Here is a 23,865-nt window from a genome sequence, read left to right as displayed (position 1 = left end):
CTGAAACTTCCTTAGCCTGACGAAGGGTTTTTGAACCCGAAAGCTTGCTTAATAAATATTCTCCAACTATTTGGGTTGGTCTAATAAAAGATATCAAATTCACCCAAGGAACCTTGTCTGCCTATGTCCTTAGACGAACACGGCTACAACCTAAACCCCTGCATTAACCAGGTTGGCTTTTTCCTGGGTGTCAGTTGTCAGTTTTCCCGTTCGGTTTAGCAGCGGTCCAGTGTTGCCCTTGCTTTTTTTCCAACTCTCTACGTAATCTGAAAAAGGACTTTTTATTGTCCTTTATACATGTAGCCAGTTGGAATTCGGTTGTAGCCTTGGCTTTCCTGGTTCACTCCCTACAGGTACGGACCAGTGCAGAACACTCCTCCTTAGTGGTGATTCCTGTCTTCCATCCTTTATAAGCCTGTCTTTTTAGCCATAGGAGGTCCACAAGTTCCCCGCTGAGCCAAGGGGGGTGCTGTGCCCTTTTGCTACTTTTCTTCCAAGATGGGATGGACATCCCTTGCGCTTTCAGGATCATACCCTTAAGGAGCAGCCACTCATCTTGGATTCCCCTCCCTGTCAAGTCTTGGCCCCTTAGGGCCTCAACAACACGCCTCCTGAGCTTATTAAAATCAGCTTTCCTAAAGTCGAGGACTTCTGCATTGCTGAATGACTTACTAGCTTTGTGATGGATAGTAAAAGTGATTAGCTCATAGTCACTGTCTCCCAGCTTTCCTTTGATTCTTAGGTCGCTAACTAGATCATCCCCTTTGGCCAGTGTCAGGTCCAGCAGCGCTTTACCTCTTGTTGGTCCATAGACCTCTTGAATCAGGTAGAGCTTGTCCACACTCGTAAGGAAGCTTTGTGACCATTTGGATTTGGCCAAGCGCTCTTCCTATGAGATGTCTGGGTAGTTGAAGTCACCCATGACAACCATGCATCAAGAGTGTGCAGCCTCTGCCAGTTCCCTGGTGAATTCCTGGTCAAGCTCTTGTTCCTGATTAGGAGGTCTGTAGTCCCCTGTGCCACATTCTCCACATATTTTAACCCAGAGGGTCTCCAGTCGTCCTCCATGGGTGCCAGTGTCAGCTTGCAAGTGTCAGCTTTGCATGGAAAAGCTTCAGAAGTGTTTGAAACAAGGAGGATTTTGCCCTTGTACACTGAGCCAGCACAAAATGAAGGCCTCTCCAAGGTCCCCACAAGGGTACTTTCCACCCAACCTGTGTGTGGGCATCACTACTTTTCAGACTGTGGAGACCTACACATGGAGAACCATACTCAGCCAAATGAAATGACTTCTCTCTCTCTCTCTCTCTCTGCTCGTGGAGAGGCTGGACAGTCCCTTCCTGGCCAAAGATGTTCAGTTGCAAATTAACGTTCAAAGTTTAAAATGGTGCCATTCTTCAGTTTGGTGCTTTAAAACTGAGTGCCAGGTTTGTGGATTGTGAAGATAAGTGGGTTTTAAAATGCACAGGGTTTAATACTTAAATGTTAATAATCATGCTTTAGTTGATTAAAACATTACAAACTTACATTAATGTCTGGAAAACCCATTGTGAGTGATCACCTTTTGATTAACCTTTGTAAATTAGTGAATCAATTTGAGTTAAAATGAGGAATGCACAAAATCTACTTATTGTATCTTGACAAATACATTTTACTTTAAATATGTTGATTGCCTCATAATTTCTATTCTCTGTGGTAAGTAATTTGTTTTAAAAGGTGAATAAAATGGCCCTAGTTTTTATCATTCACCTTATTATGGAAACTGTATGTACTGAAAAGACGCAAATAGACAAAGCAGCATGAGTTGGATTCATCAAGTCATGAAAAGAGCAGAAGATATACCATACCCACCCAACAGAATTACTGGTTCCCTTAGCCATCAGTCATTACATTTATGGATCTGTTCCAAATAAAACACATTTCCCAACTAGTTGGGTCTCTTAATGTACTGTCTTCAATTTTCTGATTTAGAGAATGTTTGTCCTTTGGACGAGATGCATACCTGTTGGGATAGATATTTTAAAAAAAAATGTTTGCAGCTGTTAAACTGTATTTACTACACATAAGGTTAAGATTGGGTCATTTCCTCTAAGTGTTTGTTTGCTTTCTGGTCTACAGCACAGATATAATCTAAAAGCACCCTTCCATTTGAAAAAACTCTTTTTTTTTTTTATTGCCAAGCCAGTGTTTCAAGATTATTTCCAGTTGTTCTGTTTTTTGGGTTTTTTACAGAGAAGAGCAAGAAGAGGCCTCACCTATTCGAGTTGGTTTCGTTACTTATAACAAAGTCCTCCATTTCTTTAATGTAAAGAGCAACCTGGCACAGCCTCAGATGATGGTAGTATCAGATGTTGGAGAAGTCTTCGTTCCATTGTTGGATGGCTTCCTTGTCAACTTTCAGGAATCACGATCTGTCATTAGCAAGTAAGGAACACATGATACATAGAATCATAAAATCATAGAAAATTAGGGTTGGAAGGGACCTCAGGAGGTCATCTAATCCAACTGCCTGCTCAAAGCAGGACCATTCCCAACTACATCATCCCAGCTAAAGCTTTGTCTGGCTGGGTTTTAAAAACCTCCAAGGATGGAAATCCCACAACCTCTCTGGGTAACCTATTCCAGTGCTAACTACCCTCATAGTGAGAAAATTCTTCCTGACATATAACCTAAACTTCCCTTCGTGCAACTTGAGACTGTTGTTCCTTCTTCTGTCATCTGCCACCACTGAGAACAGTCTAGCTACATCTTCTTTGGGACCCCACTTCAGGTCGTTGAAGGCTGCTATTAAATCCCCTCTGTCTTCCCTTTTCTAAACTAAATAAGCCCGGTTCCCTCAGCCTCTCCTCAGAAGTCATGTCCCCCAGCCCCCTCACCATTTTTGTTGCCCTCTGTTAGACTCTCTCCAATTTGTCCACATCCTTTCTGTAGGGGGGACCCAAAACTGGACACAGTACTCCAGATGTGGCCTCACTGGTGCTGAATTAGAGGGGAATAATCTAATCACTTCCCTTGACCTGTCGGCAACACTCCTACCAATACAGCCCAGTATGCTATTAGCTTTCTTGGGAACAAGGACATGCTGTTGGCTCATGTTCAGCTTATTGTCCACCATAACCCCCAGGTCCTTTTCTGCAGAGCTGCTGCCCAACCAGTCAGCCCCCAGCCTGTACTGGTGCATGGGATTGTTCCATCCTAATTGCAGGACTTTGCACTTGTCTTTGTTGAACCTCATGAGATTCCTTTTGGCCCAATCCTCCAATTTGACTAGGTCTCTCTGAATCCTAGCCCTACCCTCCAGTGTATCTACTACTCCCCCAGCTTGATGTCATTTGCAAACTTGCTGAGGGTGCACTCTATCCCATATTCCAAGTTGTTGATGAAGACATTGAACAAAACCAGCCCCAGGACCAATCCCTGGGGTACTCCACTTGATATTGGCTGCCAACTAAACATCAAGCCATTGATTGTTACCCTCTGAGCCTGATGCTTCAGCCAGTTTTCTATCCACCTTACAGTCCATTCATTCAGCCTGTACTTCCTTAGCTTGTCTGCAAGAATGTTGTGGGAGACCATATCAAAAGCCTTACGAAAATCAAGGTATACCCTATCCACTGGTCTCCCCACATCTGAAGAGCCAGTCATCTCATCATACAAGGCGATCAGGTTGGTCAGGCATGACTTGCTGTTGGTAAATCCATGCTGACTGTTCCTAATCACCTTCTTTTCCTCCAGGTGCTTAGAAATGGATTCCTTGAGGATCTGCTACCGTTCACATCCGTTGCTAGCATACTTGAATACTAATCGAATGTGAATGTTCTTCATTATAGCTTGCAGCAAATCATGATTTCTCCAATGCATGAACCAGTAATCTTGTAATTGGAGATATTGCTATCTTCAAATAAGTTCTTTTATATGAAAGTCTTGGGAACCAGCAACCAGTTAGAAAGCTCTTTCCTAGTTTTTCAGTTCTGAGACAAAACACCAAGTGGACACTTCTTATACAATAAAGGGAAGAAGGGTGGAAATATTTTGTAGCATTTTGCACATGTAGCATCCATGCTACATGCTGAGATGTGGGTTTATAATCCAAAACCCCTTAAAGAATACAGTTTACTCCTAACACTTTAGAAAATATGTATGTTTTAATTTCAGTGCTGTATGCTCCTTAGCGTAGGCCTTTTTAAAAACATGAATGTTATGAAATTTAACTTGCACTGTTTTATACTGGCTAGACACATAACTGCTAGCTAACATCACTGAAATTCCTTTAAAAACTTTTTTTTTAATTTCATTTAAAGTAAATTATTGTGTGAAAAGGCTTAGTATGTTACAGATTTTTAGGATTATCAGAAGTACTCTAACTAGATGGAGCACTGATCCTTTTCCTCTTTCACAGCTTGTTGGACCAGATTCCAGAGATGTTTACAGACACTAATGAGAGTGAGACTGTCTTTGCTCCTGTTATCCTGGCTGGCATGGAAGCACTAAAGGTTAGAATGTTCCTCTGTCTAAGAAAACAAAGTCTTTATTAGGGCAGGATTTGATAAGCTGCATAAATTCTGATTTCTAAAGACTATGCCAAGTTCTCCTGCAAATTACAATGGGAAACAAGAAGAAACCGTTGATAGTTTCCAGTACTTCCATTCCATTATTCAAGCAGCACCTTCGAACCACTGTAGTCACTGACGTGCCTAACATCTGTTTTTAGATTTTGCTTACTGAAGGAAAACACAGATCTTGTTACCTAGTCTAAGTCAATTTGATGCTTCAGGGAAGACAGGATCAGGATTTTTTCTCTCTGACTGTTATGCAGCAGTGAGGTTTATTTCATTCCAATAATTTAAGTGGGGTACTCTGGGCAATCACTGTCATCTAACTTTGGTGATTGTACTGCATGTTAGAGGCATCATTGCGGTGTCTAGTAGTCCTCTCCAAGACTTGGCTTCTGCCTACCTTCTTTTCCATATGGAATTGTATCCCTTCTGACTTCTGTAGCCATGCAGTGGGGAGCTAGTTTTTCCCCTTAATCAAATGTTTACAGCCTGAATATAGGTGTATATTCACTGATCAAAATGTACCCCCAGTGCATCCCCATGTGCCTGGAACATCCCTGTTGAAGTGCCCAAATTTCCGTGGAACACTGCCAGTTTAAAAAAAATGCCATCCCACTGCACTGTAACATCTACAGCAGCAGAGAGCAGCAGCTGGTGGTTTAAAATACAATTTGATTGCCTATGAGATTTATGTTAGTAAGATACAAAACTTCCAGCTTGATAATATGGTTGTATTAAAAATGTAGAGGATTTCCTAACTTGTTCTTTAAATAGATGTTGTTTTGTATCATTATGTATCTGTGTATGGAAGATGCGTGTAATGTAAATTCGTTCTTCTATTAGGTCCCGTTATTCTGATATTGCTTAACTTTGCTTTTGCAAAAATGGAAATTGCCACAATTGTACAAATTCCTTTGACGTTACGCAAAAACAAACAACATGGCCAAGATACCAAGCTGTGAAAAATAGTTGCCTAGCAGCAGCTGGGCTTCAGAAAGATTTTTAATTGGAATAGGACACATTCACATGAGAATCATTCCAATCTACAAAGAACAAAATAAGTAACATTCAGATGATTTGGGATGAATTTTGGATCCATATTTTTTGTAAAAATGTTTAACATACATTCAGCTTAGAACAGCTTCAACCAAGAGTGACTCTAAAGTAAAAAGGTTTTCTAATTAATAATGTAATAAGTATGTATATGATATTAAAAGATGTTCCTCTTAACATTCTGCTAAAAATGTTACTTAATGGAAGAAAATGACAGACTTATAAAAAATAAATAAACAAAGCTGTGTGTTTAAGATATTGGGAGTGGGTAAACCCTTCCATTGATTTTCCCCTCAGGAATTTAAAAGTTATTGCTGACACTACGTGTGACCATGGAGTTGTGTGTGCTTGTAGAGGGGAGGGATGCATGGGGAGCATTCTAAAAAATACACAGTAACTCAATTTGCATGCATAGCCACAGGAATTACAAATATAAATTGGGTGTACAGTTACACCTATGCGTCTTTTTAAAATGAGGTTCTTTCATCTCTAAACAAACTGCAGTAATAAACGGGACAAAAGACTTCAGTTCCCAGTATTAGTAGAAGGTTGAAAAATTTAATGAATCTTGACTTAACCGGTTGTGTAATGGAAATGTCTATTAAAAGTAGGGCAGTATTAGGGCAAACTTGTATTTTGTGGCATTGCTTTTGAGAACTGAGGACTTCATTTGGCAGGGTTGGAAGTTGCTGACATATACCAAAGTCTCTCTTAATTTTTTAAATTTTAAATAAAAAATGGAATCTCCAATATGGCTTTATTACTACATCCATTGGGGGGAAAAAATCTAATTGTGTGAAGCAGCTGTTCAGTTTAATACTGTAGCATACCTTTGGATATCCCTCCACAGGCATTTTTTTTCTTTTGATATATTTAAATGCATTTTATATTATAGATATGTATAATTTGTATATACATTATAGACACCCACCCACACACATGCACACACATATATATTGTGTGTGTGTGGGTGGGTGTCTATAATGTATATACAAATTAGATATAAATACAATTTTATATAAATATAACAGCTTATCTGTTTGAGTTGGATACTTTAGGGTTTTTTTAAAACATAATTATATATATTCTAATTTATCTAGTCTACTTATTTAAATCTTTATTGCTTTCCTTAACATTAATATTACGTTAGTGTTTTTACTTAACATATAAGCATAAAACATGGCTTGAGTGAACTCTGGTATACATATTGTTAATTTTTCTTTTGAAACTTTAGATTCCTATGCGGAAATTGCAACACAGGACCCAACGTATCTGTATTAGATTAAGCTATTTATGGATATTAAATTCCCAGCAACTTTCTTTTGGGGATTTCAGTGCCATGAAGAGTTCAGTCTCTAAACAGATGGAGTATTTAGCTTATGAGGATTTAGAGAGAGTTTACACTGGCATTTGAGACACTAAAATGTATGAAAATTAGGCTCCACTGTTTATATCAGCAGCAGAATAAAAGGTCATTACTGTGTCTTTGAAACAGGCAGCAGAATGTGCTGGAAAGCTGTTTATCTTCCATTCATCATTGCCGACTGCTGAAGCACCAGGGAAACTGAAAAACAGAGATGACAAAAAACTAGTCAATACAGATAAAGAGAAGGTATTTTCTACTTAGTTTTTAAATTAATTGGAAAGAGAACTGCCTTGATTATTACTCCGTTGAGTTTCTTCAGAATCGGTTAAATTTCACTGGTGGCTTGTTGCTTCTATAAAGTTGTTCCCTAATTGTCTTGCATTGAGAATGAAACGGTGTCGCCCTAATGTTGCCACTGTGTCCACCAGCAGATGAAACTGCCTCTGTTGACCAGCAGATGAAACCCACTCAGTTGCAAAAGCCACTCAATTATCAAAATCTTGGCTACACTGTTGGTTTGGTGCTTTTATTAAAAACTTAGAAAGGGAATCACTGCCTTTTTGTGTTGAATAAGTAGCAGCTGGCAGTATTTTTGATCACATGAGAGAGAGTTGTTTACATTGGAAGTTGAACTTGGGGTTCATCTTTGCCCAGGGCACACCCCAGCACAGTCCTGTTGTGTACAGTGGATCTGAGGCATCCCAAGTCCTGGCTTGATGAGGTCAGGTAGGCTTTGCACTGCAGAGAGTTCCACTTCTCCTTGTGAGGCATATTGCTGATCAATATATGGAGAATGCACTGAGCGCTAACATAAGAAGGCCTCCGTATCCTTTTTTTTTTTTTATTTATGGAAGTAGAGTGCAAGAGCATCACCTCAGGCTTGCTGGGCCATGACACTGGCATCAAGAAGCAGAGCAGCGAAACTGCAGAATACTTTGCAATACCACCTTGCCTCCTTGTTGCAAGTCATGACTTCTGACATTCCCCTGCATGCTTCCATGACCCGTTTCCGTCCCTGTTTCTCCCTCCATTGCCCCAAATTTACCCATATCAGCCTGAGTGTCTCTGTCCAATTCTTATGCAGCCACATCTTCCAGCACGACCTCCTCTCCACAAGAGCCATGCTAATGGCATCTGATACAACTGGAACTATTTCCTATATCGGTTAGTGCGAGTCCTCCCTGTTTCACTCATGAGCAATGCATGTACTTAGTTTTCTCCTCTTCTACCTCTGTAGCTGCCTTTGCCACTAGTGGAGTCCTGGATGTTAGTCTAATGGCTAGAAATGGCTAATAATAGTTATTTTTCAGGTTGATATGTGTATGTTAAGATCCAAGAGAAATTACAGTAACTTTTTAAAAATTCTCCACAGACACTTTTCCAGCCCCAGGTAAATTTTTATGAGACTCTGGCTAGAGATTGTGTAGCTAATGGCTGCTGTGTGAATCTGTTCCTGTTCCCGAACCAGTATGTGGATATAGCCTCCATGGGTCTTGTCACAATATACACAGGAGGAACTCTGTACAAGTACAACAATTTCCAGGTAAGTGCTAAGACATCCCTGGCTGCTCAGAGTAGCAACCAAGAAATTACCATTTTGTTTCCATTTTAAAGATTAGTCTCGAAGCCTATTGTAAAAATAGGCTGGGGAGGGTTTATCTATGCACTCTGCTGAACAGACAGAATGCACATTTGGAAGTCTAGCTCAAGTCAAGCACATCTTCTTTCTCTGAAACAAGCTGGAGGCTATCTTCAACTGAATTCTCTTTACTTAAGTCCATTGACCTATTGCTTCGTCATCCTCTGATGAACATCACAGATAGAAATGCTTGTAACCAAAAGGAAAAAATGAGAATCTAAGCAATTGTTCAAAAAGATTTGTGTAATATCTAATTATAACAAGACCAAAAATATTCAGGGCCTAAGTGTGGTAGCATATAGAGGGAATGCAGAGAGGACCCCCATACAATCCTTAATGACCTTTATTTTCCTACATTACAGTGAAATTGGCAAGTACATGGGTGGAGTTTAGTACTGAATGCAAGATTTTTCTTCTAGTAGACTGCAAACAGTACATCAAGGTTTTTTGCAAAAATATTGAGGTGTCTAGTAATGGACATCGGTGCAGTACCTGTTTAGGCATCCTTCTCAGTCCTACTGGGCATATAGCATTCATTATAAGACCTTTTGTAAATCCCACTAAATGCCTGTCTGAATCTTAAGGTGCCTAAATATCTTCATAAATCTGGTCCCTTTTGAAACTTGTAAGAAGGGCTGAAATAATAAAGGCAGGCTGGTATCACAGCACTGAAGTTCACTGTCTGTGGCTTTGTAATATTTATAAAATGTGGAATGAGTGAATTACAAAAAAAATCATTTTCATTGTAATTCTAAGTTTTCTACTGGGTCACTTGGGCATTAGCTGTGCCTCTTCTTCACTCCCTTACTCTAGTATGCCAACATCACATGTCCTTTCAAAAGGATGCCACACAGTTGCATACAGAGAAGAGGGAGCTTCCTCTTGACTCTGATTTATCTACACATGCATTTTCTGACCAATCAATCAAGATATTGGGGAAAAAACAATCCTAACTGGAATCTTAAAATCCTACCCAGCCTACAGCAACTCAGTGGGTGCATCTACATGTGCAATTAATGCAACGGCATAAACTGGTACAATTTGAGACAGAGTAAACTAATCCCAATGTCACCTACACGTGTTTAAGCGCAGTAAATTACTGCGGCATAGGATAGGACCTGTGTCTGACAGGACTATCCCACACTGGAGTAAATTTAATCTATTGCACCCAAATTGCGGTACCTGTGTAAATGGTGACACTACTGTGCTGTAAAAAATTAGTCTTTCGTGTAGTAAAGCACACATATAGACATGCTTAGTATTATTCAGTGGAATACCCTACAGGAACAGTTTCAGAGAGGAAGAATCCTAAAAGGCCAAGACTGTAGGAGTGATTGCTGCTGACTGCTATTTAAATGAGACATGTCAAACATTGTTGTAGGCTCATTAAAGAAAAAGCAATAGACAACATGTAAAAAGGCAAATGTTTCGTATTTAACTATCCATAAACAGACATGAAAGATCTTGGGCCTTCTTTATTTTTTACTGTTTTGCTGCCATCCAGTGGTGGATTTTAGCTTTCTTTGTTCTGTGCTTGTATGTTTTAGGTACATTCCGACAGTCCCCAATTCCTTAGCGACCTTAGAAAGGACATAGGAAAAAGAACAGGATTTGATGCTATCATGCGGGTTCGCACAAGTACAGGTAATAGTACTCTTTTGGAATGAAAATGAATGAGTGCATGTCTCCAGTTTTGTATCACAACAATCCTAGCACTCAGATTTTAAATAACAAGAAGTCAGAAGTTTTGTCCACAATATTTTTCTTATGTTTTATATTTTTAGATAACTGTAGGCATGCCTCTCCAGAAAGTAGAAGGAATATATACAAATATATTACATATATATAGGAATCTGTTTGTTTGTGCAGTTTGTTATTTTGTCTACACAAATACAGATTCTGCTCATTTAGAGAGGTACCTTGGATTTTATGTAAAGCATGTGTGCCAGCTGCAGTACACACCATTTTGACCATAGTTTGTAAAATCCTTTGCTTAATGAAAACTTGTAGCTGTCTGAGAACCTTATTTTTTCAAATTCAAGTATTGCAGGAGCAGCATTAGAAGCAAATACAGATATTCAGATGGGTTCAAACACCTTCATGGCCTTGTAGTTTGGCACCAACTTTGCCTCTTATAGACAACCTTTTTATTCTTCTAGCTCCACTTCCTGAAGGGAAAAGGTTCTTCTGTTGCCACCCCTCCTTTTGGCAGGGAAACCAGAAATGGCATCTGCCATGACTTCTGGGGCCCCCAGAGGTTAAGGCCAGAAGTCCTGAGAATGGTGAAACAATGATTTCTTCTCAAACCCTATGAAGCATATTTGCCATCAGCAAACAAGCAGTTGCAAAGCAAGGCCACTGTATTAAACTTTGCAAAGTTTAATAATGTCATTTTTTTCACTGTCTGTAGGTTTCAGAGCCACAGACTTTTTTGGTGGCATTTACATGAATAACACGACAGATGTAGAAATGGCAGCAATAGACTGTAACAAAGCAGTCACTGTGGAATTCAAGCATGACGACAAACTGAATGAAGACACTGGCGCTTTAATTCAGGTGACACCTTTAAATCCATAATGTTTCATTAAACAATGAACTGTTATGAAGTAATAATAAAATAATTTTTGCCCCTGGGATGGGAGTCCCTTGATCCATAGCCACATAGCTTACATAGGCTTTATGCTGCTTTATTAACACTAAAGCAGGGGGGGCAAAATATGGCCCATGAGCCAGATCCAGCCTGCGAGGCCATTCTATCCAGCCCACGGTACCCCTAAAAGATTTAGAAAATTAATATTTATCTGTCCTTGGTTCCTGTCAAAAATGACAGGAGCCAGGGCAGTAGGACCCAGGGGAAGCCCCAGCAGGCTCCTGCAACAGCAGGGCCTGCCCAGCCCTGCCCTCCAGTTGGAAGCCCCAGCAGGGGCTTCTGGCCTGGGACCATGTGGCTCCTCGTGGCTGCACCAGTGTGGGAAACTCAGGGGGAAGGGCAGAGCTCATGGGCTGGGCAGCACAGAGGTGGCGGTGGCAAACACTGCCTGGCATGGCAACTGGAGGGGCCGCTTTCCTCCGTGCCTAGCAGCTGCTTCTGTCATGGCGCAGCCCCGATGGGCGAGCCCGGAGCTGGAGCAGGGCCCAGGCTAGCAGCAGGGGCAGGTTACAAGCTGGTGCTGAGCCTGGGAAAAGCGGCCCCTTGCCCGCCACGTGGCCGGTGCCCCATGCTACAGCCACTCGCAGCCCACGTGGGGTTGCCTGTGCCTGCTCTGCACCAGCTCCTTCCCTGCTGGCGAGCACGGCGTCGGGGCTGCATGCCGCCCCCCGCCTGTACCGCAGGGCTGGGGGGGCACTGGGAGTGAGTGGATGTAGAAGTTGTGTGAGAGCATGGGGCCTGCACTGGTGTCCGGTCCCAAGATGGTGACCAGGGGGTGGGGCACCTGTCAAGGGGTGGGGCTACCCATGCAGCCCTTAACAGCTTGCCAAAACTGGGTAAGCAGCCCTCTGCCCGAAATAATTGCCCACCCCTGCACTGAAGGATAGGGGCAGATTTTAATGAATAATAAACAACTACACGTGTATTACTCTTCAGGCACACAACCCTGCACAGGCAATCATTGCTTAGCTAACTCGTGCTGCTATCCTATAAAGGCCATTGTGTTAATATTGAGTCAAAATAAAGGGAAGATAAATATAAAAACAATTCAGTGAACCGGGTCATTAGTGACCCTGGCCAACATGACTTTGAAACCCCCACACAATGTGGTTCTGAGGATATAGGTGGTAGTACGAGTTGCTTTTGAGTGTGCAGGTTGAGGGTTGTTGCATGGAGAGAGGAGCTCCTAGTTGAGACCATGTATTCTTTCCACTCAACCCTATCCCCTCGCATCTGAGTTAGCCTCAGAAGTAGTAGCAGCCTGGTGAGCTCCTATGGGAGGAGTTCTGTGAAGCTGGAGGGAAGTCCATTCTCTGGAATTGCAGGGTTCCCGCCCTGGATCTGTGGATAACTGTGTCCCCAGGAAGGAACAAATAGTTAAACATCTAATGGTAGTGACCTTGCTGTCCAAGGCTGAGGCAATCTCTGCTTACACTTTCACTCCAAAATATATATTCCCAGAAACCTATCAATGAATATTCTGGGAAATTTTAAACCTAGTCTATGTTTGGCTTTAGATTTTGCTGCCTTACACTTATTAGAGATGTTTGTGAATGTCTATTCCTTATGAAAGATGTATCCCAAACAATATCAGATGGTGGGAAATTACGCCTTAGTCCTTACTTCCTTTAATCACCAAAAGCGTAAGCTTTTGAGCTTTTAAAACTAAGTCAGAAAATTACCTAAACTGTTACTCTTGTTCTGCTTTACTGTTGTCAAGCTCCTAGAAATATTTTTCATAACCTAGTAGTTAATCCTTGGGTGAACACAGCCCCATAAAACACAATTAGCCTTGGTATGTATGAAGTCATTTCCTAGACAGATATGGTATAACATTGACATTGGATATATGCTCCTTGTACATCTATTTCTCCATTTCAAATGGGTTAAAATGGGAAATGTTCATAAAGTGGCTGATCCACACCCAGAAATCTCAGTGGGAGTCTCTCAATTTGTTTCAGTGGGCTTTGGATCAGGCCTATAACTGTCCAGACAATTATATAAATAAAATGTGTGAGAGAGACTAATATAGTGCAAATAACATATTGGTGGATAGAACCGAGAACAGGATTTCCTCTCTTTTTTGCCATACCAGTTTCTCCAAATATTAGCAATGAATTTAAACAAAATACAATCCCATTACAGTGCTATAAATCAAAATAGTTAAGTTAATAATACTTAAAAAGAACAATTTAACTCTTCAAGAAAATGTTCTGCCTGCTGCTTTTTTCCTTTGATTCTTTTTCTTCCTTTTCCTTGTTTTTTGCCATGTAATGACAGAATCAGGGGAGTATGTTGAATATTTGTCAGAAACTTCTTGCCTATTGCATGAAGTACCTTCATTTATATTCACTCACTGAAATATTTTTAACAAACTTTTTTCAGAAATTAAACAATGAGACCTTATGACTTAAAAAAAGTAACTGCTAGTTTTCACTGTTTTTTCAAATTGTCATCTGTCTGTGCAGTCATGAAAGTAGTGAACTTTTTAATACTCCAGTTCTAATGGCTTAATTTTACCTTATGTTATGGGTCCATATATACTTGCATAAGAAAATGTGGAAATAATTTGTAGAGCTCACTAGTATCTGGTGAATGCTGCTTGCCTGGCTTCACAGTCCAAATGTATTTTCCATACAAATTAAATGTCTGTTGCATGTTGAAAGTCATCTCTTTATTTTAAACTGTAATTACATTAACTCTAGTGCAAACTGGGATATTTTTTATCATTACAGTGTGCTGTGCTTTACACAACCATAAGTGGACAAAGACGACTCCGTATACATAATATTGGCTTAAACTGTAGTTCCCAGTTAGCTGATGTCTACAAGAGCTGTGAGACAGATGCTCTTATAAACTTCTTTGCTAAATCAGGTAAAATCAGGAACTACAGTTTTCTTTGTTTTAGAAAGACATCTTTTCATAGAAGAGAATCACAATTTACAACTTACTGGTATTACTCTGGTGTGTAATGCACAATATTGTTAACTTCAGTATGGAATATCTGAGCTCTCCCAGATAAGAGACTTCTAATTGTGTTGGAAATAGAAGATGGTGTGCTGGTTTTCTGAATGAAAGGAATATCTATTAAGATCTAGATTCCCAGCACCAAGTTTAGTTCTTTGGAGGCAGCTGTGATTCAAATTCACAATGACAATTGCATGTATACACATTAAAGTAAAATATGGCCCTGTACAAACACAAAGTTTTTGTCTAATCAGTCTGGAATTGACCTCCTGTTCTTTTTTAATTATAGCTTTCAAAGCCATTCTTACCCAGCCATTGAAGACTGTCAGAGAGATTCTGATGAATCAGACTGCTCACATGCTGGCATGTTACAGAAAGAACTGTGCCAGCCCATCTGCAGTAAGCCAGGTGAGATAAGAGTCCAAGGAAAATCTTCCCTGACTGTGTTTGCACAGCAGATGCCTAATAATCAGCATTGCAACCTCAGCAGTGCCCCAAATGAAAATTCCTGGGCATTGTTTAATTTCCTTTCAATATTCTGTAAATATTTTTTTTCTTCTTTACTCTTTCATTTTTAAGAACATTGTAAACATGTCTTTAAAAGAGAAAAAGCTGGAAGTGGTTATACATTACAACTTTATTTTAACAGACCCTCTTTATAACAAACTCATGTTTTTAACAAGCCCTACAGCAGGAACCAATTTTTCTCATTATCATGATGCAGCACATTGACTCATTTTCTTATAGTGAACCCTTTTCAATGAACTTATCTCCCTGTCCCATGAGGCTTGCTTATAATAAGACTGCACTGTAGGTTCAATACTGTAGGAATCAGTTGCATTTAAAGGTGGTAAGAATTGAGAGGACTGAAAACCCAATACATTTTTCTTTTTGCTACCTCTGTTGTTAAAACCATGGCAATTATTTTGCCAGTGAAGAAACTGATATATTCAGTGTCTCTAATTCAGAGAAGAATCCATACTTGAATTTAAAACACAGTTAATCATACCCACATGCCACTTTACATAAGCTTGCCTTTTTCAGTTACATTTTGAAAGTTGTTAACTATATTTTAAATAGGAGCACAGTCTTATTTCATTAGCATATTCATTAAATAACCTTGATTTGCTTCTAAATGTACATTTTTCACAGGTGTTCTGGGGCCGAGGGGCAGTTTGTCAACTAAGGACCAAAATTTTAAAAAATCCTAATCGATTTTCAAGTTAGAGATAGCTGTGCATGTTTACTCACTCTTACCACTTTAAAATCTTTCCTGGTTCAGAGACTTCCTCCTTTCATATTCTCCCGTATTCAAAAATGTTATGCTCCCACTCTCACATATTCAGAATATCTTTAACATATGTCTGGGTCAGTCGGTCAGGGTAGTTTACCACAGATAGGCTTTAAGCCTCTTTTTGCTGAGTAATAGTTTAATATTTGGCAAAACTCATTCTTGGATACAGAGTTAAATTCTCTAATCTGATTGGATCCTAGTTCTGGAAACATTAAAATGTAGGTTTTCTGCTTTTTCTCTTTCTTGAAACACAAATTGTTTCCAGGCCTCTCTTTCACTGTTAACTAGGTACTTAAGACAGCAGGTATAGCTGATTTCTCTTCAGGATCTTTTTGGCTTAATATTAAAGAGATTTTTGTACATGACACTGAACTTATTAGCAAGTCTGAATATTTCCAGAATGCTACTCCCAGGCTTTTCTCTAGCCTGGTACAGAGGGCTTTTACTGTGTGATGAATGTTGTGTGTTTTCCTTTAGCTGAGGAGAGCATAGTATCCAGATCCCCCACTTCCTGAGTAGGTCCCTTAACCAGTAGGCTGTTACTTAAATGATGGGTGTCACTACCTATGCTTTGAACAACAGATTTGGAGTCAGCCATCCATTTTGTAAAAGAGCAATGTAGGTTCCTGAGCTCAGGGAGGGACTTTCACCCCATGAATACTAATTGACCAGAGGATTTCAGACATGTCTCTCTTCAGGGCTGCTCATTTTCTGTCTCACTGTACTGGCTGTTGTGAATCCCATTGAGGCACCTTACCTTCCCCACTCACTGTATGGGGGACTTAGACACCTAACTTGTAAATTCCACTCCCTGAGTTGGGTACCTAAATGTTATGCTGAGTATAGGTCCTTATGTCCATTTATAGATCTGGGCCCAAGTGATTTGCCCAAGGTCCCACAGGAAGTCTGTGGTGGAGCAGAGAATCCCAGGCAGTGCCCTAACTTTTGGATCATCCTTCCTTCCTCCTTCAGGATAGTAACCATTAACTCCAATGGCAGATATGCTGGCACAGCATAGTGTATGCAGGAAGGAAGCACAGTGGCAACAGAAATATCACTGTGCAAAACCCTAATTAATTTTTTTGGATGTTATTGTGTGTTCCTTCCAATTGGTGGGTGTGGTACAAAGTCCTCATCTAAGTTGTATTAACATTCTGTGCGCACACACAGCTCTTTTGCACACTTTGTTTAGCTCTTAAAGTCAGAAGATTGCTACATAATTGGCAAATTTAAGACCTCGATTTCTTTGCATCAGAGCAGTTGTCTGATTTATCATCACTCAAGAAATATTCCAGGAATAAAACAGTGATTTTGCAAGACATACTTGAGTTTGTTTGCATTTCTCTTTCTGTTTTTTTTTAATGGTTTTGCCCTGTAATGGTAGCTTCAAGATAGCTGTATCACCAGTGTAGTTCAGTGGGGAAGGCACCGGCATGGCAACTCACGGGAAACCTAGGCTCTGTGGCTTGCTAGGTGACTTCAAGCAAGTCCCTACTTGTGCATCTCAGTTTCCCCATCTGAAAAGAGGGGATTTTCTCTATCATCTCAGAATTAAATAACTATTAAGTTTATGTTTCCTTCCTTGAAATAGCATTTAGTTAAAATGCTGGCTTACAGCTTACAGTAGTTGTAATTGTTTAAAGCATTTGTTGAGCTTCAGCAGTTCGCTGCCCATTAATGCATGAAGAAAATGTTATTGTCAGACATGTTTAGCATTAATTGTCTTGAATATAATTTACAACAAACTTTTATTCTGAGCACTTACCTTGTTTCATACAGTGAGCACACCAAAAGTCGCATGATGTGGCTAATTGTATCTGAGACTGAGGTAATGCATGTTCCCCTTTTACCTGCTGGGCTTCCTTGCAAAACTGTTTCCTTGCAAAACTGGAGACAAAAAATGAAGTAACTTCTGTTTGAGCTTTCCAGGGTTGAATTACTCATTCCAAGTGTTTATTTGCCCTTTGAGGCTTCTTGCAAACAACTGTTACTAATAGTCCTGAGTCACCTCTTTGTGACCAGCTGGGGGAGTTTGGTGACATGGCAAAAAACTTGGTTTGTTCAGAAGGCGTACATCCAGGTTCCTTGCCTAACAGTTGGAATTTAAGAAATAACATTTCCTTCTATCTTTCAGCTCATCCTTCCTGATGCAATGAAGGTGCTGCCAATATATATGAATTGTTTGTTAAAAAGTTGTGTCCTAGTTGGCAGACCAGAAATTCCAACAGATGAAAGAACTTACCATAGGCAACTAGTCATGTCTATGGATGTAGCCAACACACAGCTGTTTTTCTATCCACAGCTTTTGCCAATTGTAAGTATACACTAGCAATGCATCTTTGCTGGTGCGGAAATGTTCGTTTTAGAGCTTTTCAGTAAAACAGAGGCATGTGTTAGATATGCAGCATTTATTTTAAACATCCATGTAAATGCATATGTGCACAGAGTTCCTTGAACAGTAAGTGGCTTTTATACTGGTAAGCTACGTTTTTCTTTTCATTGCTGGGTAGTCTCCAGTAGATTAAAAAAGTTAAAGATCAGTAGATCCACTGAAAATAACTTGAAAGTTAAAACAGCTGAAAGAAATAACTACACAAGAACAGTGAAATGGCAATTTATACCCGTCTGTATATACTGGATACACTCGCTCACTTTGCCTCAAACGTTTAGTTTGCTGAAGATGAGTTGCAGTTACTGTGTGCAATATCATATTGATAATGGTACTACCTTGTTTGCCAAATGTTACTTCCTTGATTCTTATCCACATGGAAGGATGTTAACTTTAACTTTACTGATTAACTGTTTAATTTGAATTCTAAAAAGTTGCTTAATTAGGGGTAGTGAGAAGTGTACTGGGTTGACTTTCTGAGAGACTTCAGCTCCACTTACATAATGAACAGTCAATGTTTGGTAGTTCTGTGCTTCAGAAAGAGAATTACATAGTTAACTTCATGTTTTGATGAAAACTAGAACATTGATTATAGATTAGATCTCAGTTATTCCAAGCCAACAGCAATGCACATACATAAATAAGAATGTTTTGAAGTCTGTGGTATAGTAGAGATATAACTAACAGCATACCACTGGACTAGAGAAACCTACTCAATGTAAGACAAGCTAGAAAGAATACAGGTTGATTATCCTAGACTGTAAATTGTGCTCATTGGGAAGGAATTGTTGACAATGAATAGTGTAATCTTAAAATGATTTTTTTCTTGAGGAGTTGCTTTCAACACCTGACTGCATATTAACAAGACAACTTGAAACTTTTTATATGGCACTTACTAAATATAACTACACTAAACAAACCTAAACTCCCATGTTATTTCTATCTCTCTACAGCACAGCATGGATGTAAAAAGTGATGCTTTCCCCACCTCAGTCCGTTGCTCAGAGGAGCGTCTGTCTGAAGGAGGAGTGTTCTTCCTGGCAAATGGCTTAAATATGTTCTTGTGGCTCGGAGTCAGCGCCCCACCTGAGATTATTCAAGGCATCTTTAATGTACCATCCTTTGCACATATCAGCACCGAAGCTGTGAGTACATTTTGGGTGAAACTAGAGATGCAATGTACTTGAATCCTAAATAAGTAGTCATCCTTAATTTTGGAAGTGAGTTTCCAGACAAACATGAGTGGAGCAGAAGCATCACCACTTCAATCCTGACGAGCTGAAAGGAGGGATGCATACGGTTTGTTTAGATTCCATCTTGTTTCCCTGACCTGGTTACACAGCCTGGGAGCAGAAACAATTGTGGGTGACTCGGGTGACCAATCATAAAGCAGAAATAGAAAACAAGGGGAGTGTGAATTGTTCAGAGCCAACAGAATGACGTTTTCACAGCTCATACTTGTGACTTCATTTGAGAAATATTCCTGAAATTTGCTAATCAAATTCATTCCAGTGGATGATAGAATCTCCCTGCATTTGGATGGGATAACTTATGAAACAGCCTGCATGGACACACACTGAAAGCCCACATATCATAAGTTTAGCATGAGAGAACTAACACAGTCTTTAGCATATCTTTTAGTGAATGTGATGATTTTGCATACAGTTTCCATGTGTTGGGTATTTAGCAATATTCCCCCATGGTGAGTTTCCAATAAAATACATTTCCAGACAGATGCACGTGAAAGTGAGAGTACCTGTGGCCATGTCTTTTGTGAAGGACATTAATACATTTTCATTTTTGGAATGAGACCTGTAGAAGCTGGCTTACATCTTTCACAACCTGACAAAATGATTCTGTAAAGCTTTGGAAAATTTAATATTTTCAAAAAAAATACGACTCATACTGTTAATCCGTAATATTTGCGTTGACTCTGCTACTGGTAGAAGTGTTTTCTCATATAGTCATTCATCACCTTTCATTCTAACAGACACAGCTGCCTGAATTGGACAATCCATATTCTAAGAAGCTCAGATCAATAATGAAGCATATCCAGAGCCAAAAGCCTTACTCCATGAAGGTAGGAGATTTAAATTTTAAATGAATTTAAGATAGACACTAAGTAACTCAGCAAGTCCAAGTGGATTCCTCATGCATAAATGCTATTTGTGCATTATTGGATTTGATGGGACAAGTTAAGTTGTTTTAATAATCCCACTCTTTCAATAAGACCCCTCTGCAAAGGCCCTTGTATCTGCAGGATGCCCCCTTTAGCTTCAGTGGGCTCTGGGGATGGAAGGTGGATAGTTCCCTTTTTGAATCAGTGTGAGCATCTTCACTTGATTACTTGAAATTAATGTTGAGCAAGGAATTCGAGATCTCCTGCTGCAGGTAAAATTTTCAAAAGCATTCAATATTTGTTTGTGGCCATTTTACTATTGATTTAAAGGGAGCAGAATTAGGCAAATGCTGAGCTCTTGTAAAAATCACCCCTCTACTGATAACGATGGTAAATCTTGCACAATTTATGTCAAGTAATTAAAAATCACTGGTTCTTTATTATGCTCTGGCTTTTAAATTGAACACCTAAGCAAGATAATTTAGGGCCAGATTTTTCAGATGGATGCTAATGCTGCATCTGTCTTTGCATATGCATCCATCGATTTGGCACTGCTCATACCAAAACAACTAGCCATGAGCATAACAAAAATAATCATCATGGTGAAGGTTCTGCTCTACTCCACCCAGTGGTGAATTTGGCAATTCATTTGAATGTGTAACAGCCACACGGCAAACAATACTGTCAGAATCTCTTGAATAATTGCGCGCTCTCTCTCTCTCCAGCTGATAATAGTGAAGCAACGAGAACAGCCAGAGATGCTTTTCCGACAATTTCTGGTGGAAGACAAAAGTATTTATGGAGGACCTTCTTATGTGGACTTTCTGTGTTGTGTCCATAAAGAGATCTGTCAGCTGCTCAACTGAAGGAATTGAATATATTCTGATAAATATCCTTTTTATTAGTAAGAGGGACCTTCTGCTTGGTGAATAAAGTCCAGATCCTCAAAGGTATGCAAGTACATAATTTCCCATCAATTTCAAATACCTTTGAGGATCTGGGCCTAACTCCAAATAGTGTTTTACCAAGCTTTTCCTATGCTACTTTTGTACAGTTTCTGATTTCAGACACTAATGCTCACTCTTGGAGTATCAAGTTTACCTATTAATATGTAGACTAGGACATTTTCGCTCAGGTATAAAATCTTTGGGAGGGGCTTTACTGTTCTTTTCAAAAGGGTCTGTTTGTAATTGTGAAATTTCAAACTACCAAGCTTAAAGCTTATGGTTTGCATTTCCTAAATATCAAGATAGATGGATAGTTTAACAGAATGTTAGTGTTCTTCATTATTTGTTCACTCTGTTATTCATATAAATTGTATGATAGCCAAGAAAATACCAGGCAAAAGTCTCCACCATAAAAAAGGTTATTAATGTTATTAGTAAACTCCACCAAACATACAGAGTTTTTCTAACAAAACCAAAATATTTAAATATCAAATTTGCAATAATATTTAAAGTGTTTTTATAGTAGCCTGCTCCTTTCATACTTGTCAGTATATAACAGTGTTGATCATTTGGGACCATTTTCAACACTTGCGTATTAGCAAGTTATAAAATACACATGAAATGCTTCATGGTTTCTCTTCTTGACAGGTATGGGGTTATAACTAAACTACTTCTACAAAAGAAAACGAGAACTAACGCTGGTCTCACCTTTAATGTACAAAACAGAGCAGACTGTTCAGGCATGTGACCCTTCTATGGAAAAGCCCTCAAATCCCACTCTACTCTGCCGATAAATAGCATGGCTTTCTCTTCCCTGCAAATTACAGTGCTATCAAAAGCAAAGGGTGCTGCACAAAACTACCTCTGTTTAACCAGGTGCAGATCGGTAGTAGGCATGTCTTGTTTTATATAGACTAGCTTTATTCCAGCCCTGATCTGAAATCAACCCACACAAGACTTTGAACTACTTTACTAGAAGGATTCACCATGGGACTATACTAAAGTACACCTTGACTTTGCAGAGAATTGATTGGAGATTGACTAGAGCATCCTGTGTGTCAGTGCAGGTCTTGCTATCTGGTGGGGATGGATAGGCTCAGATTATCATCTTCCATTGATTTTTTTTTTTTTTTTTTTTTTTTTTTTTTTTAGATGCCACAGATACTAGTATGTGGCTGGTCCCGGGTACAGAAAAAAGTTTCTGTCTAGAGTTGGGCCTGTCTGTTTGGCTGTGCATCATCCTGTGGGGGTATACATAACCAAGCTTGTATCATAGAATGTACAAGAGAAGGGAAAGGACTGTAGTAAACAGTAATGAGTTTTCTTGCTTTTGCTGTATATCTACACTAGTTACAGGCTAGCCTCTTAGGGCACATCTACACATCGCTGTACAGCACGCTATGGCGACATAGTGATCACCTTCGAAAAGGAAATACTAAAGCACAGCGCTATAGCAACATCACTGTACAGCGACGTGTAGACGCACTCTTACTGAGCTAAATCATTGCTAGCAGAAGTGAGTACAACTCTCTTGTCTTTGGCACAATAATGAATTTGGCCTAATAAAAACAGGTTTCTATTTGCAATGAAAATGTAACTGTGCTGATCAAAAATGACAGTCAATTTATTATTACAGTTATTACAACAGGAATATTCACAACTTGACTTAAGAGGAATTTACAATACAAGTTTGAGCTAAACATTTGTCCTATTGCAGTTTCAGGGACTGTTAGTGTTGAGACAGTTGACACTTTAACCAAAGGTTATATATGCTGCTAAAAGACACATTCATCACTTTTGTATTTGCAATCATCTCTTGAATACATTATTTTTTAAAGTAAAAAAGTGTTTAATTCCTGGTTTTTAATATTGATAAAAGGCAGAATTTAAAAAGCTAGTCTTTGGAAGGCCTGTTTGCCTCAGATGATGTATTGATTATTTTCCTCATTAAACTGTTAATGCGTTTACAAATTATTAATGTCATGATAAATCTCAACTGCAATACTTGTCTTAAAACAAGAGATAAATTATTTTTCTTCGCAACTGTTGGAGGAAAGGAAACAAGCTTCAAGTTGTAGAGACATTTTAGATCCCTGCAAAGAATAATGTGCCTTTTTAAAAAAGTTAAAATATCATGGAATTTAGGAGAAGTGTTGTCAGCAGATACATGGACAATGGTCTGAAGTGCATTTCTGCTTCCAGTCTTTAACACACAAGGTATTTTTGTTAGAGTGATTACATCATTGTGCATTTTGAGTTCAACCATCTCTTGACCAAGAAGGAGTATTAAAAAAAATGTACAAAGGCTGAAGTCGAAGCGTGAAGTAGAGCTGATTTTTCTATTTCTTCATCCAATACTAACAGGTGGGAATTTGTAAAGAGAAATATTTGTTGCTATTTCATGTCAGTGTACATTATGAATTACACCAGCAACTTTTTAAAAAAATGTAAACATGAGTGACTATTAAATATCCTCCTCCTCATTCTCACTGTGTTTAATGTTTATTCTTAATGTGCGAAATTCTCATTTTAGCATGTCACTACATAATGTGTCAACACAAAAAATGTCTTTATTTCATTAATAAGTAATGCAGTTAGTCCAACCGCAACAAAAGCTTCAATATAATGGGAAAGCTTAGTTTCTCCTGGGTTAACTGGTGTAAAGTGGTGGTTCCCAAAATGGGAACATGGTCCCCCAGAAGCTCAGGTTTAAAATCTGGCAAAGAGTTTTATGTCATTGCCTTCAGGTATCTGATGAGTCTTTCATCTGTATTGTACCTGTCTCAGTCCACTCCTAAGGTAGTAGCATGAACTGGGGTGGGCTAGGATTCGTGTAAGCTGGATAGTTTCTCTGTTGCTTTATCTCAGTGTTCTGGGTATGGTTT

The 23,865-nt window shown here is 39.3% G+C and overlaps 1 protein-coding gene across 4 annotated transcripts in view; it reads left to right on the top strand.

The window, feature by feature from the left end:
• The window catches only part of SEC24D (SEC24 homolog D, COPII coat complex component), a 175,863-nt gene extending 152,398 nt beyond the window's left edge, over positions 1-23,465 (top strand). For all 4 annotated transcript variants that reach the window (XM_025199131.1, XM_025199132.1, XM_025199133.1 and 1 more), the window contains 12 exons: positions 2,233-2,424; positions 4,400-4,493; positions 7,105-7,221; positions 8,348-8,518; positions 10,162-10,258; positions 11,025-11,170; positions 14,000-14,138; positions 14,521-14,639; positions 17,660-17,839; positions 18,868-19,059; positions 19,905-19,994; positions 20,759-23,465. In XM_025199131.1, the coding sequence (XP_025054916.1) occupies positions 2,233-2,424; positions 4,400-4,493; positions 7,105-7,221; positions 8,348-8,518; positions 10,162-10,258; positions 11,025-11,170; positions 14,000-14,138; positions 14,521-14,639; positions 17,660-17,839; positions 18,868-19,059; positions 19,905-19,994; positions 20,759-20,899 (1,678 nt within the window). In that variant the 3' untranslated portion in view covers positions 20,900-23,465. The remainder of the gene's footprint in view (positions 1-2,232; positions 2,425-4,399; positions 4,494-7,104; positions 7,222-8,347; positions 8,519-10,161; positions 10,259-11,024; positions 11,171-13,999; positions 14,139-14,520; positions 14,640-17,659; positions 17,840-18,867; positions 19,060-19,904; positions 19,995-20,758) is intronic.
• Positions 23,466-23,865: the final 400 nt, after the last annotated feature.

The sequence above is a fragment of the Alligator sinensis genome, unplaced genomic scaffold (genome assembly GCF_000455745.1).
Source record: "Alligator sinensis unplaced genomic scaffold, ASM45574v1 scaffold544_1, whole genome shotgun sequence".
NCBI lineage: Eukaryota > Metazoa > Chordata > Crocodylia > Alligatoridae > Alligator > Alligator sinensis.
The sequence above is the reverse complement of the archived record's forward strand: the minus strand, read 5'-3'. Positions and strand labels throughout refer to the sequence as shown.